At 48.5% G+C, this 13142-nt stretch overlaps 3 protein-coding genes across 3 annotated transcripts; 1 reads left to right on the top strand and 2 right to left on the bottom strand.

Annotated features, from left to right (window-relative positions):
* Positions 1 to 414: 414 nt before the first annotated feature.
* On the bottom strand, positions 415 to 2067 carry DFJ58DRAFT_786266 (uncharacterized protein). Its single transcript, XM_041390074.1, has 4 exons — positions 1645 to 2067; positions 1456 to 1590; positions 987 to 1395; positions 415 to 935 (listed from the first exon to the last, which is right to left on the bottom strand). Exons 1-4 carry the CDS (start codon positions 1925 to 1927, stop codon positions 419 to 421), a joined length of 1344 nt encoding a protein of 447 aa, XP_041244279.1. The 5' UTR covers positions 1928 to 2067; the 3' UTR covers positions 415 to 418.
* Positions 2068 to 5002: 2935 nt separating this feature from the next.
* On the bottom strand, positions 5003 to 7561 carry DFJ58DRAFT_906090 (uncharacterized protein). Its single transcript, XM_041394991.1, has 9 exons — positions 7064 to 7561; positions 6673 to 7009; positions 6521 to 6603; positions 6304 to 6467; positions 6052 to 6233; positions 5979 to 5998; positions 5645 to 5922; positions 5230 to 5503; positions 5003 to 5178 (listed from the first exon to the last, which is right to left on the bottom strand). The coding sequence occupies exons 1-9, from the start codon at positions 7328 to 7330 to the stop codon at positions 5089 to 5091; spliced, it is 1695 nt and encodes a 564-aa protein (XP_041244278.1). The 5' UTR covers positions 7331 to 7561; the 3' UTR covers positions 5003 to 5088.
* Positions 7562 to 11871: 4310 nt separating this feature from the next.
* On the top strand, positions 11872 to 13142 carry DFJ58DRAFT_745500 (uncharacterized protein). Its single transcript, XM_041387394.1, has 7 exons — positions 11872 to 12281; positions 12345 to 12386; positions 12442 to 12514; positions 12570 to 12641; positions 12702 to 12785; positions 12847 to 13072; positions 13120 to 13142. Exons 1-6 carry the CDS (start codon positions 11968 to 11970, stop codon positions 13045 to 13047), a joined length of 786 nt encoding a protein of 261 aa, XP_041244277.1. The 5' UTR covers positions 11872 to 11967; the 3' UTR covers positions 13048 to 13072; positions 13120 to 13142.

Below are 13142 nucleotides of genomic sequence, written 5' to 3'. Positions count from 1 at the left end.
TGTATGATCTATATAGCAGCATCTGAGGTGGGATGGAGCGCACGAGGTTATATGTACAAGGCAATTGGGTCTGTTACTTCAGGCTCGACAGGAACTTACCAGTGAAATGGGCGACGGTGCTGCTGGGGAGTCTGGAGGGTGGAGCCTAGCCGTTGATACTCGTGAGCAAAGATGATAGCATCTTGTCTAGTTTCATTTGCTGTGAGGAGGCGTAGTGTTTGGATGGGAGCATCATCTTGCAATCGAGATCTAGAAATTATGCAAATAGTCTTGTCACTCGCTCTGAAGATGATTTGAGCCGCGTGCGCCGTGGCATGTACATGGACTCACAAAAGTAGGCGGACCGCTAGCAGGCCACCAGCCGCCAATGTTTACTATAAGATCAAAATATTGAATTTTGAATATTTATAAGCAAGAACTACAAATGCGGCACCAAACTAGTCCAAGACACCACCTTGTATGCGCTAGAAGGAAGATTGCGTAAAGTGGTGAACATAAGTATGAGCAGGAGGCCACGTGCTGTGGAGTAAAATACAAGACATGTCCTGAGAAACATTGTAAACTTGAGCGACTCAGAGCCCCTTCGTTCAATTCTCGATCTAAGCAGAACAAAGGCCACCACGAAACTAATGCAGGGCGTGCACGTTGTAATGATGGCACTCGTGAACCATAAGACCTGTTCTTGATATGAGGGAAAAGTATACAACCAAGCAGTACAGTGGATGCCGCCAAAGATGATTGTCATTGTGAATCCAACGGACGTAAGAACATTACTTTCCCAGGGTTTTAGTTTGATGCCACGGATGTTATCGAACGTTGGAGCTCGCAGCTTTCGAGGGGACATGGCATCAACACCACCGATCTGCAAATATGAGTCAATGATATACAGAACAACGATCTCCGAAGACACAGGGAGATCATCATCTTCTGAGACGCTATGAGGGACATCATCAGCAGCGGTAAAAATGATGAAGGCGCAAACGTGCCTAGGAAAGCTTATCTCTGAGGTGGACTTGGTCGACTTCCAGTAAATTGGATGAGGACATTGTACATCGAGAGGCTTATTCCACCACAGAGCATAAGAAAAGAAATTGAGAACGACAAAAGCGAGTATCGCCATTTCAATATGTGTGATGTCGAGGTGATAAATGACGCGGGAAAGGAGTTGCATGATAAACCAAGCCCCCTGAAAAATGACCAATCCTTTTGATATCGCATTCCCTTTGCTCCGGTCGTAGATCTGCCTTACTGTCAGGGCAGGGGCATCGATAGAGCCGGTACGTATCAGAAAGAGAAGGTTGTCAGGCGATAGTGTCTGGTAGGGTTCCCCATCCACATAAAGCATAAAACCGCCCATCAGCGCAAAGAAGCTGTGAGTCTGAGTCCATGTGTAATCTACGGATGCACATGAGCGAAGTTTCAGATATGGTTTGAGAGAGGTCGAGTCAATCTCACCTTCGGGTTGCTCTGAATAATGTACCTTAAGCCACTCCTTGAATGGCTCCGCAAGAGTATGGAACTGCCGAATAAACATTGGTCCGGATGGTTCACCTTCAGCATGGTGGGCGAGAGCCCGGTTGTTATCATGTTCTTAATAAGAAGCATAAGGAATGACGTAGGGATGCGCTCAAGAGCAGGAATCACCTTCATACCGCTCTTGAGGACGACGAACACTGAAGTGGTCCTTAAACTGTGCTGTAACATGACGAGACCAGAGCCACTGGCGCAAAGCCCATGCAACAGCCGTTTCAGGAGAGAGTAGTGCAAATCCCATGATGCCAAACCGTCGCAATAAAATATGAACGAGCGTGTCTGTAGGACTCGGGACATTGGGGTGAACGGAACTATATACGCATGCAAGGAGAGTCAGCATGCAGGTAGAGACAATGTCCCATAGGGTTCTAGATGACAGTGCTTCAGTAGTCATCAAGCTGTAGCGAATATTATGTTGAGCAGAGTCTGCAGGTTTTTTTTTTCGCTTTAGGTTTGAAGTCGTTCGAAGGAACCGAGAAAGATCCGAATGATGACCGGGTAGCATGAACACGTCTGGGGTCTTTTCATTGTGAATGACGTGAGGGTGTCTGAACTTTTTGCGCTCAGGGTTCGAAGAGTGATGTTTCCGAAATAGATCGGCTCTCTATGTTTTACATAATTAGAAACCATGTTACCATTCAACTGACGTTATTTAGTAAAGGTTGGACCCCACAAACTGCGTTGGATAAAGGTACGAATCTTTTTTTTCATTGTCCTACTCGTCGAGCTCGCAGTCTTTGCAAACAGCATCCTCTGCCTTTTTTCCAACCCTTGTGCCCATGAATGCCGCCACCTCTCTGCATCTTGCCAATTCCGCGCCTGCTCCTTCAACCTGCAGCCTAGCTATGCCGTCGCCGCCGGTTATTTTTTTCGCAACAGCGCATCACGAGATCTAGCGCTCTCCTTCGCGCTCGTCGTCGACATCTCCCTCGTTGTCTCTCCCCACCAGTTATTACCCCTACCTGGCGGCAGGCGCCTTCGTATTTTTTTCTTCAGTTATCTCCACTGCATCCTGGATTTTTTCCTCCTCATCTATCTTGCCACCTCGTGCATACTTCCCAGTGTCTACATACATATCTCTGTCAAATTTTCGTAATCATAATTTATATATTGTATCCTCATCTGTCCTTACTCAGTAAAGCAAAGACATGAAAATTTTAAATTAAAATTTCATGATACGTAAAGAACAAAATACCGTCAAGGAGAGGCTACACTACACACCCAAGTTCTGTATGGGAGAGGGCGGACATGAGGATGGGAAGCCAAATTCGTGTATAGGGAAGGAGGGGCTGGGAGCAGAATTCGGAGAAGTGGCAGTCTCTGTTGCCGGTATCAGAGCTGGCAGCGCTGTGGGAGTCGAAGTCAGGGATATCGACATCAAGTACTGGTCGGGTAGCTCGGCAATGGGCGTTTAAGGGAGTGGCGCGAACATAGCAGGACAGCGCAGAATAGGTATGCGCGAGGGCGGTGAACTTCGACTTAAGAATGACCAGGAAACATGCTTACCGAGCGGTGCAACGTTGAGGCCTTGAGGCCTAGGTCTTTGCCACTGATGTATTTGATGCGTTCAGGAACTTGTGTTTCCCACCCAATTGGGAGCCGATCTACTTCGGGGCACTACACACTCTTAATTCACTCCACTCTAAACACTTACATTGACATCAACGTGCTGCAATCCTTCGTCTAGCACCGACCCCTCGGCAAAGTCCGTCGGTTTCTGGGGAAGTTCAAGGAAAACGTGAACTTGAGGATCTCGGTGAGTCAACGAGCACGGTGCGTAACGAGTGTCCTGGAATACAACTAATTATCAGCACTCCCATTTTCGCCTGCCGACTCTCCGCTATCGAGAAATCTTTCTGCATGATTTCCGAATACTGTCCGCGTGGCATCTGGACGTGATATGAACTGGCCGGCTTGTTCAGACCGTGCTCATCGGGCACACATCTTCAGTTACCTCGGTCTCGTTCTCGCAGGATGGCACTCGCATCGTCACTGGTTCTTGGGATCAGACTGTTTGGCTGTGGGATGGAGCAACGGGGAAGCCAGTCGGTGAGCCCTTACGGGGGCACATTGATTCAGTTCACTCGGTTTTGTTCTCGCCGGACGGCACTCGCATCGTCGCTGGTTCAAAGGACAATACTGTTCGGCTGTTGAGGCAGCCGTCGTAACAATGCGCTAAGTCATGTCATCCAGCATTTTCAGATGAGCATCCCCCGATCGCGGCCACCACCTACTATCATGATATCGAACACTTGGAACAATCACCTCATTTGCTTCTCGCCCAACTCCATCCATGCGCTGCGCAACACTTCTGAGTTAACAGAGGGAGCATTCCACGACGACCGCAGTTCGACTCCCTTTGTCCTGGATGGTGGCAGCGGATGGGTGATAGGACCCAAACATCGGCTGTTATTCTGGGTACCGCCTGCTTCTCGATACCCGTTTTATAGCCCCGCAACTGCATTAGTGATACCCAGAGGAGGTCCTGAGCTTGATTTGAGCCTCATGACACATGGACAACACTGGAAAAAGTGCCGAGACGAGTGAGTCTTTTCAAAACCCTTTCTCTTCCTCGCGCTTACTAAAACTAACACTTGCAGACCTTAGTACTGACATTAACCGCAGCAATGGACCCATCATGGAGATTTCAGATACAATTTAGATGTGACCGAGTGTGCAGTGGATCATACTTGATATTCTATTCTATACCCAGCGTCTAGTCTAACTTTAGGGTTGTCCAAGTAAATGACTTGAGTCGACGCACTCATGATGTTTGTGTCGATTTGTGAGAGCACGTAACGATGGACAGGGATGTTGATTCTGCCAGAGATATCACTGCGCATGCGCCATGAGGTGAAGTGAATTATGTTGAAGCATATACATTGGTACTTCGTCATAGCGAATTGAGAAGCTGAACAGATGGATATTGCTATTGCGGTCATCCTGTGGTCATTCAAGTTCCTGTTTCACTTAGCACATTCAGTGAGGCAAAAATGAGAGAAGTGACAAGGTGGGACGAAATATGTGGATCATAGTCTATTGCGCACACTACAATTTAACATGTAGTTGCAATTTGCGAGATTTATAACGAAGATGGTGAGAACGAGAGCATCATGAAACAGATGCGTGTAGTGATGATGCATTGTGAACTGTGAGGCGTGAAAAAAACACCTGGAGGAAAAAAAGTACCGGGCAAGAGTGAGCGATCGGAGAGTTGAATTGAGGCAATGCAAAGAGTAGGAGCTAAGATGAGAGGTTCCGGCACGATGGAATGAGGGTCTAACGATTCATCAGTTCTCATAAGACTTGCACAAGTCCTGCCCAATCTTGCGCGTCCTTGTTGCATTATATTCCGATCAGCGAGGTAAAAGAGAGCGAACAGCACATCGGAACTTGGTGGCAACACAGTAGACAAGATGAGTTGTTGTCCCAACTTGATAAGAAATCTGTATAAGACGCTGCTGGTGTTCATCGACAACAATTTTTCATAGAATGAGTGCGTGATCTAAAGACGCGTACATGGGACATAGCTGCCTGCAGGAATCTCACACTTTCCTAATGCAATTTCGCAAGCAGTTTCACATCTTTTTCATACCCCTCAACCAACACCCGTCTCAACGCCTTCCCAGTTGGCGACTTTGGAATCTACCCAAGACCTTGATCAACTCATTCCATAATAAAACGGGAAAAACCTACCACCTCTAAAATCTCAATGCCTCCTGTCAACCACTTAAACCAACTCAGGCGCTGCTGCACCCACGCATCGAGCCGTGTCACAACCTCTTTCTCACCCAACGCTGCGCCCGCTGCAGATAATACGATCCATGCGCGCGGTATGCGTTCGTCTGAGGTCCACCCACCCGAAACGCCCGCGACGCTCACATCAGTAATGAGCTTGTCGGGCTGTGCCAGGATCGTGTCCTCAATTTCGACGGGAAGAAACTTGCATGCCTGAGATTTTGAGTGTGTCCTATAAGGACGGGAGTCAGTACAATACGGAACGAAGTATGTTTATGGATGGTGCAGCTTGCCTTGATGCGGTCTTCAAAACTGCAAACAGAACAGTTCGACGATAATGAGTGGACATATCGTACTCGTCGAATCAACTTACAAAAGCACCTCGTCCTCATCGATCCGTATCTGGTCGCCCGTGCGCACCCATCCATCAACAAACGTTTCCCGAGTGGCCTTGTCGTTTCCTTTGTATCCCAGCGCCACAGAACCTCCGCGAACGAGAAGCTCGCCCGCCTCGTTCGGACCCGCTAGGGACCCGTCAGGACGGACAACGCGGGCTTCGACACCGGGGAGGAGAATTCCGGCAGAGCCAGGCTTGTATTTGGCACGTCCATTGAGCATGCCGGGGATGGGCGTCATGGCGATGGATGTTGTCTATCTCAGACAGTGACGTCAGTGAGCTGGAAGGAGCAGATTGGGAGATCACTTACCAATTCGGTCATGCCATAACCTGTAAAGATTAACAGTAGTACCAGGGGGTTTACACACGATACGTGGACGCACGTTCAGTAACTCTTGGCATGTCTGTGAAACGGGCGCAAACTTGGTCTGCGAGCTGGGGAGGGAGGTACGCTCCGCCGCTTCCGATTGTCTTAACCGACTTCATATCAGCAGTTTTGAAGCGTGGGTGGTGAACGAGCTGGTGTAGAAAGGAGGCGCGGAGGTATGTGGTCGTGATGTGGTATCTACATTGCGGCTAAAGATGAGTACCAGAAGTACTACAGGACACGCTAAATTCTCTTGGTATTCACTTACTTCGGGATGCTGTCAAAGAATATATCGATGTCCCACTTCGGTAGCATAACAATCGTGGAACGCTTGACGAAGCTGAAGAAGCCAGTCGTGGTAAGGCCGATAGTGTGAAAGAGCGGAAGGACATTGAAGGACACTTCTAGCCCATCAGGGGTGTTCCATACTGGCTAGCAGAGGAGAAGAGTCAGAGAGACCAAGAAAGTAAGCTTGGAAGACCTACAGCCTGAGTTTTAGCCATTTCCTTACCGTTTACCATTGTTGAGAGGGTGACGGCAGTGATATTTCCGTGGGACACCATGACCGCTGTACAACATAATCAGACGATATTTCTGAGCTTCAGAAACGAGACCAGTGGCAAAAAGAGACACGTACCTTTGGGAGGACCGCTTGTTCCACTGGAATACATCAGGTAGGCTAGAGTGTCCTTGGTAGCATGACGAACTGGCAGACGTGGAACACCATTCCTTCGGGCAGAGGAGATGAATTGTTCGAAACTTGTATAGCCAGTATTCTCTCCTTCTAGGAGGTAAATCCGATCTGCTGGGAGACCTGAAGTCAAAGCGAGTTGTAGTAGCGAGGGACTAGCAAAGATCCTAGTCGCCTGTACGAGCGAATTAGCGTATTTGAACTCGCACGGTGTTGAATAGAATGAGAACAGCGCAAACGGGACAGTGATAGCCAGTAGGGAATGCAGCAGGGCTACATAGTCCTGGAAAATTACCTTGTTAATTCAATCTCGACTGAACAATGGGATGCAACGTACTGGGCAGTTCTCACTCAGTATGCCTACAAGTTCTCCATCCTCTGGACGAAGACCTAGGCCACCTTGTGTCACATCAGCACCTAACGCAGTAGCACCATCGCGGACACGCTCGACAAACTCCCTGAATGAACGCCGCTGGCCAGTAGCCACATTCACGAATAATGTGTAATCTGGCCACTCCCGCTGGTCAGGCCGGTTGAAGAGCAGGTGGTGAACATTAGATTCTGGGACCTTTGGCAGGTCAGGGAAGAGTGACTTGTAGTACATGCTTTGACAACCAATGTCCAAGGCTTCAACAGTGATATTGACTGCGGCTGGGAATATGAAAGGTGCTGTTATTAACCTGCCTTTTTATATGGTGCATCGGTGGAGTTCATGGTACCCTGTTGTCAGCCAGACCATACCATACAAGTCATAGGGTGGCAGGTTTGAAGTCATTCGAAGGAACCGAGAAAAATCCGAACAAAAACAGGGTACCATGAACTCGTCGCGCGCGAGTAAGGTCCGAGTCTTCCCTTCGGCTTGACTTCGGTTTCGACGAGAACAAGGTATTACGTGCAGGATAACGCAAGACCGTAACAACAAGACCTCGATAAACTTGGAGCCAGGCTGGTGCTAGTACTGGGGGCAGAACTATTTGCAGGCAATTGTGCCGGCACAACTGGCAGAATTGGCAGAACCGCCACTTCTGCCACTTGGCAAAACTATCAAAGCGCTACAGGGCTGTGCGAACGACAGTACATCACCAGGAAACACCATTAGAAGACTCATCAGCATGTCCACATCCCACTATCCGACGGTCGTTGTGCGAGGATCGTTTCCATCATCCAGCAGCTACATCAATGTTGATGCCCGGCTGGGCGCTGGTGTGCATGTGCGCATGATGTCAATGAATTGGCCTGCCATTAGCCGTGGCCTTCTGAGTGACTATGGTAATGAAAATTTACTCAAATCTTTGCTGGTGCTTTTGAATCGTGTCTATTGTGAGATTGCAGTGCTGCAGAGACCAAGTGCTAGAGATATCTGAGAAGAGGCGTTCGACATTAATATTGGAGAGGTGTATCCATGACTGTGTGCCTGCATGTCACGAGCAAGGCAAGAAGTGGTGAAGGGACATTATGCTGAGTAGTATGCAGCGATGCTACAACAAAGCCCGAAGGACACCGAGTGGCTGACTAAGCTACAGTGCTACCTGGCTGCTACTCTGCCCCTACTCCAACGTGGGCAGCATGGGGAACAATAATAGATGAGAGGGTGATTGCAAGTGCCTTCAAAGGATTCTACTCTACAAGTAAGGAATTGTTGGTGAAGAAAGTTATTAGAACATCTTTCGCTGTGATCCCCTGTAGTTTGACATTCGGCTGGATTCTGCCAGCGGAGTTCTGCCATCTGCCAAGTAGAACCGGTTCTACCAAACCGGCTGGCAGTATGGCAGACTTCTGCCCACAACACTAGAGCCCAGTGCGCTACCAGTAAAGTCGTAAGCGTTCATTTCAGTGGTTTTGCAGATGTAGGTTGGCAAGTAATGTACGGTATAGCCTGCATCGGAAATCTCCCCTACTTAACCTGTTCTTGTGCATTAAAATGACATTATAGCCTGAGGGTCTTTTCGTTGTGAATGACGAGGGTGTCCGGACTTTATTCGCTCACTGGTACCCTGTTATCAGTCGGACCATACCATACGAGTCTTAGGTGCCCTGTTATCGTTTCGAAGTATTTCGGCTCCCAAATGTCGAGAAAACCAGATACGTGCATTACCTCATGTTAGGCAGAGTTCAAGATATCCAGCACCGCGCTCATTAAGGAATTTTCTTCTAGCATCGTCTCTGCACGGAGACGCCAATTCCTGTTCGGTTCGGAAACGGCCGTTTCGGGTACCTTGGTAAGTGGGTATAGGGTTCGAGTGTGCTGAAGGCCACCAACCTGGGATCTGAAGCTTCCTATCCCCCCACTAGCCCTCCCCCAACCGTAAACTCCCGGTGGGTCACGGTTACTGTTGAGCAGCCGGCCGGTTCGTCGTTTCGCGGTTGCAGTCGTGCCTCAGAACCTGTACTCCCACTGTGCTCAGTAGTATTATTCCTACACAGAACGAGAAGGTCGGCGCGGTTGGGGTAGCGGTAGCCCCCCGATGAGAACTTTCGCAGGTTCGAAATTGCTGCCATCCCCGCCATCCTAGTGTCTCTCTCGCCCTAGCTACCAGACCTCTATCCTAGGAGACGAGTGACTGCAGCAGATGCTAAGGACATGGTCTGCCTCGCGACGCTCTGCTGGACGCTCTGGCTTGGGCTTCGCTTTTCCAAGCCAGCCGCTAGCTTGTGTATAAGGATTAAGCACCTTGCCATCGCGCGTCTGCTACTATCCACCACTCCCAACCTGCAGTCTCTTGAATCTTCTACAAAAATTGAAATTGTTTCTGGGATTTTGACGGTCACGCAGATGTTTGTGCTGGGACCACGCCTGATCCTTCGCATTCGAGAATATCACGCTAAGCTCATGGCGACTCCGCCATAGCAACTGGCATGGCCTCAATCGCTTTCCAGGAGCATGTGCATATGTCGACTGACAATGATATATAGCACGGGAGATACATGGTGAGGTTAACGGTTGTCTGGTGTTCTGCGGGACCAGGAATTTTTTCTTCTTGATTCAAGTACTTATTTTTGTTTTTTGATGTTACCGTGACGGAGTGTCGGATTGCAAGGTAACTGCAAAAGTCTCGGCGAATTTTCCGTCGTATTGACTATTTATTTCGTGTCCCGAATTATTTATGTAATAGCGTTGTTCGGACATCTTGAAGCGTTTTCTGGTCGCATCACCAAGTGCCCACCCGCACTTGCAAGCTGAGACGATGTCGGCAGCTGTTCTTTCTATTCTGTGTCTTCATGTTTATCAGGGTGAACAAGTTACATGCTGGGTATTGTTACGTAGTGCATTGGGTTCGTAGACTTTTCCTGCCGTTGTTTCTAGCAGTACATTTAAAAGCTCAAATGACTGTGTGAGCGCTGTCTGCGTAAGTAATTCAGTCCCGTATGTACTCCATACATAGTAAGGGAGCACTCCAACGCGGGCTTCGCCATCATCATCCGACTAACCCTTCACGAACCTATAGCACAGCTAGTGATAAAGTCCCTATGAATGAATGGCCATCAAACGGGAGCATTTGAGGCTGTGATCATGCTATTGAGGTGGGGTGTAAGCAATATCGATGGCAGTGACTTTAGCCATGGCTGTGAGCTGAGAAGAGACTGGAAGTAAACGGGATGGAAGGATTCAGGGCACAATGAACAGCTGCCGTGAGGGTATTTATATGCAGGCGGCACCTAAGACCACTCACATTCAGGCCTTCAACTCCTCAAGTTCTTCCCTGCTAAAGCGCTAACCTCTCGGTAACACCAAAATTCATTTGGACTTCCAGCGCAGATAAACTGATTTTTGGCTTTATCGCAGGGCCTATCTTCGAATCGTTTCTAATGTCAGTCATACAGCACACTAACACCAGGAGACCTCACCTTTGTACCTTTTGACACATCCAAAGATTACCTTGCTCGTACTCGACTACTTCACTGTTTTACTCGCGGAGACACAGCCATGGCTTCTGCATCGAAGCTAGCCGCCACGAAATTGATTCTGACACCATTAAATGGTCACGAAGATTTTATTTCATCCGTATCCTATTTTCCAGATGGCCAGCGAATGATCGGCGGGTCTGATAAGACCGCTCGGCAATGGGATCTGAAAGCGGGCTGGTGATCACGGGGAGCTGAAAGCTTGTGAGGTTGACACGGGGATTATGAAAACATTCGAAGGCCACTTACAGTGAGTCACATGCATTGATATCTCTTCAGACAGCAAGTTGCTGGCGAGTGGATCAGGTGATAGAACAGCGCGGATATGGAACCTGGATACTGGCAAACTTGTGGCTGGTCCGTTCGGGGACACGGCTAGTTAGGTGAGCGCGCTTCGACCCTTCACAGATTCGAAGAAGCTTGCAGTAAAGTCAGATATGGGGCCATGCGGCGGTCTCGAGGTCTAGGATAACGAATCACGGAAATTAGATGCTGAGGAGAGGGGAAGGTGTCAATCTAAAACTTGAAACCGCTCGTCGAGTGGACTTTGATTTAACCGAGTCGCTTGACGTCGTACGTGAACAGTTGAGATTTTCGCTACAGAAGTAAAGTTTGTCAAGCAGAAAATGTTGGAACTTTAAGCAAAGATAAGAAAACACAATAACACGAACTTTGTAGATCTCTGCGACTTTACTTCATCTCCAACCAGTCGGATGCTTCAGAGTGCACACGTGGAGGTCCTAACCCATCTTGGGAGCTTGAGCGACTTGAGCGAGAAGTTGGGTGTTTTTCAGATCTGGCAGTGGCAAAAGTGCCAAGACTATATCTAACTTTGTCACAATCATTCCATTGTCCTAGTAAACAATTTTTTGTCCAAGTCCAAAGTTCTGTGTGCATAGAAACCCTTGACCCAGCCACAACATTTCTTGCGCTGACACGATGATGAACACTAACTGCATACAACTCCGAGGCTACGTTCGTCTGAGGGCGAAGGAGAAATAGGAGACAGAAAAGGGCGACACAACAATCAAACATCAATAAACACTAGGGGTCGGTGCCGACTTGTGACCATGCGGAACGATTGCCTTTTTATTGGGGACCCTACGAATAATAGTATGCGGATAGCGACTGATAGTGTGTAGGGACTGGCCGTGATGTGAAGGGAGCTGGTATACTGTAGAGATACGCACTTAGGTTCGGCCCTATTGAGGTGTGACGTGTGACAGGCTGCGCTTAGGTTCGACGACCGTTAGGCAAACATTCCTTTGTAAGTATAAGCATGCTGATCCTTACGCTCGACCAGGAAATGCTCACTTTACAAGCTTCGTTTCTAACTTTATGTCTGTCTGTCTGTCTGGCAACACAACAGCTTCCCTGTATGTTGTTGTAAAGTCTTGTCAGTGTGGATCCTCGGCATGCCTGAGCAATGTTTCCATGGATGTTGTTCTGCAGCATATTGCATTGGGTGAATCAACTGTCCCTCATGGCTATAGCGCTGATGAATCAGGTAATCTGCTGGTAGACAACAAGTCGGAGAGCTATGAGCAAGTGGTACTGCCAGTGGATGACACGGAGCTTGAATCTACAGTGAATGGGTCTAAGGAGGTTGAGGCTGGGGGCCGTGGAAAGCGCAGACGCGTTGCAAACACTCAGTACAAGGATTTTTGGCTGCACTAGACCTTTTTTTCATGTTTTTACCATATGTCACAGTTTAGGTTCGACGGCCTCAAAATTGGTGTGACGGTCACACAAAATAGGTTCGATTCGCTAGGCGTGTGACGGTGTGACGAACTTAGGTGCGTATCTCTACAGTAATTCGTCGAGGGATTCGACTCAAGAAACCCACACTGGCACATCTAGCGAGGCAACAGCTCGCGAAAGCTCGGTACGTAGCTCATGATGGTCACTTAGTTCACTCCATTGACGTATCCTTCGTCTAGCACCGACCCCGTGGCGGACTCGGTCGGTTTGTGGAGAAGGTTAAGGACGGCGCGAATAAACTAAAGATCTTGGTGAGTCCACAAGCATGCGTAATGAGTATCCTAGGATACGACTAAGATAATTGGCATAAGCGCTCGAAGGATTCCCGTAGTCGCAGCCCTATACCCCCAAATGCGTATCATCAACGTGCTCCATCAACCTCGAATATCATTGAGGTGGGTTCTCAAACTCGCCCTTCAGTCTCTGTGCTCTCTCTAAATTTTGGTGGTCGCCCAGGTTCAAGCTGCTCTATCTGGTGTAGAAGTGGAGGCTGATACCCAATCGGCACCTCGAGATGCACAAAAGGCTACAAAACACATGTTTTCATTTTTAGGATTTTTGAGAACTATGGTCCCTGCTGGCCAGGATGCACAAGAAGCTCTCAGTACTGCGGACAAGTCGCAGGACACATATCTCCAACCCCCTCAGAATATTTGATGCTGTTATCGGAGACATCGCGGATGTATGGGCCCTGTTCTCGATCAGAACCGAACTAATCCCGTTCCACAGGTACATCCATACGCAAAGATGGC

Source organism: Suillus subalutaceus (assembly GCF_016647625.1).
Source record: "Suillus subalutaceus strain FC151 chromosome Unknown DFJ58scaffold_48, whole genome shotgun sequence".
NCBI lineage: Eukaryota > Fungi > Basidiomycota > Agaricomycetes > Boletales > Suillaceae > Suillus > Suillus subalutaceus.
Note: the sequence above shows the minus strand (reverse complement) of the source record. Positions and strands in the feature narration are given on the sequence as shown.

Bases quoted from the DNA above. Each gene is read 5' to 3' on its own strand.
- DFJ58DRAFT_786266 (XM_041390074.1), bottom strand. From the start codon at position 1,927: ATGACTACTGAAGCACTGTCATCTAGAACCCTATGGGACATTGTCTCT. The intron at 1,591-1,644 runs GTGATTCCTGCT...CTTCTTATTAAG, and splicing joins TCCTCAAGAGCGGTATGAAG to AACATGATAACAACCGGGCT. The intron at 936-986 runs GCACGTTTGCGC...TGTCCCTCATAG, and splicing joins TCAGAGATAAGCTTTCCTAG to CGTCTCAGAAGATGATGATC.
- DFJ58DRAFT_745500 (XM_041387394.1), top strand. From the start codon at position 11,968: ATGTCTGTCTGTCTGTCTGGCAACACAACAGCTTCCCTGTATGTTGTT. The intron at 12,387-12,441 runs GTTCGATTCGCT...GTATCTCTACAG, and splicing joins GTGACGGTCACACAAAATAG to TAATTCGTCGAGGGATTCGA. The intron at 12,786-12,846 runs GTGGGTTCTCAA...GTGGTCGCCCAG, and splicing joins CAACCTCGAATATCATTGAG to GTTCAAGCTGCTCTATCTGG.
- DFJ58DRAFT_906090 (XM_041394991.1), bottom strand. From the start codon at position 7,330: ATGTACTACAAGTCACTCTTCCCTGACCTGCCAAAGGTCCCAGAATCT. The intron at 6,468-6,520 runs GTAGGTCTTCCA...CTCCTCTGCTAG, and splicing joins AAATGGCTAAAACTCAGGCT to CCAGTATGGAACACCCCTGA. The intron at 5,504-5,644 runs GTAAGTTGATTC...CCGTCCTTATAG, and splicing joins GATGAGGACGAGGTGCTTTT to GACACACTCAAAATCTCAGG.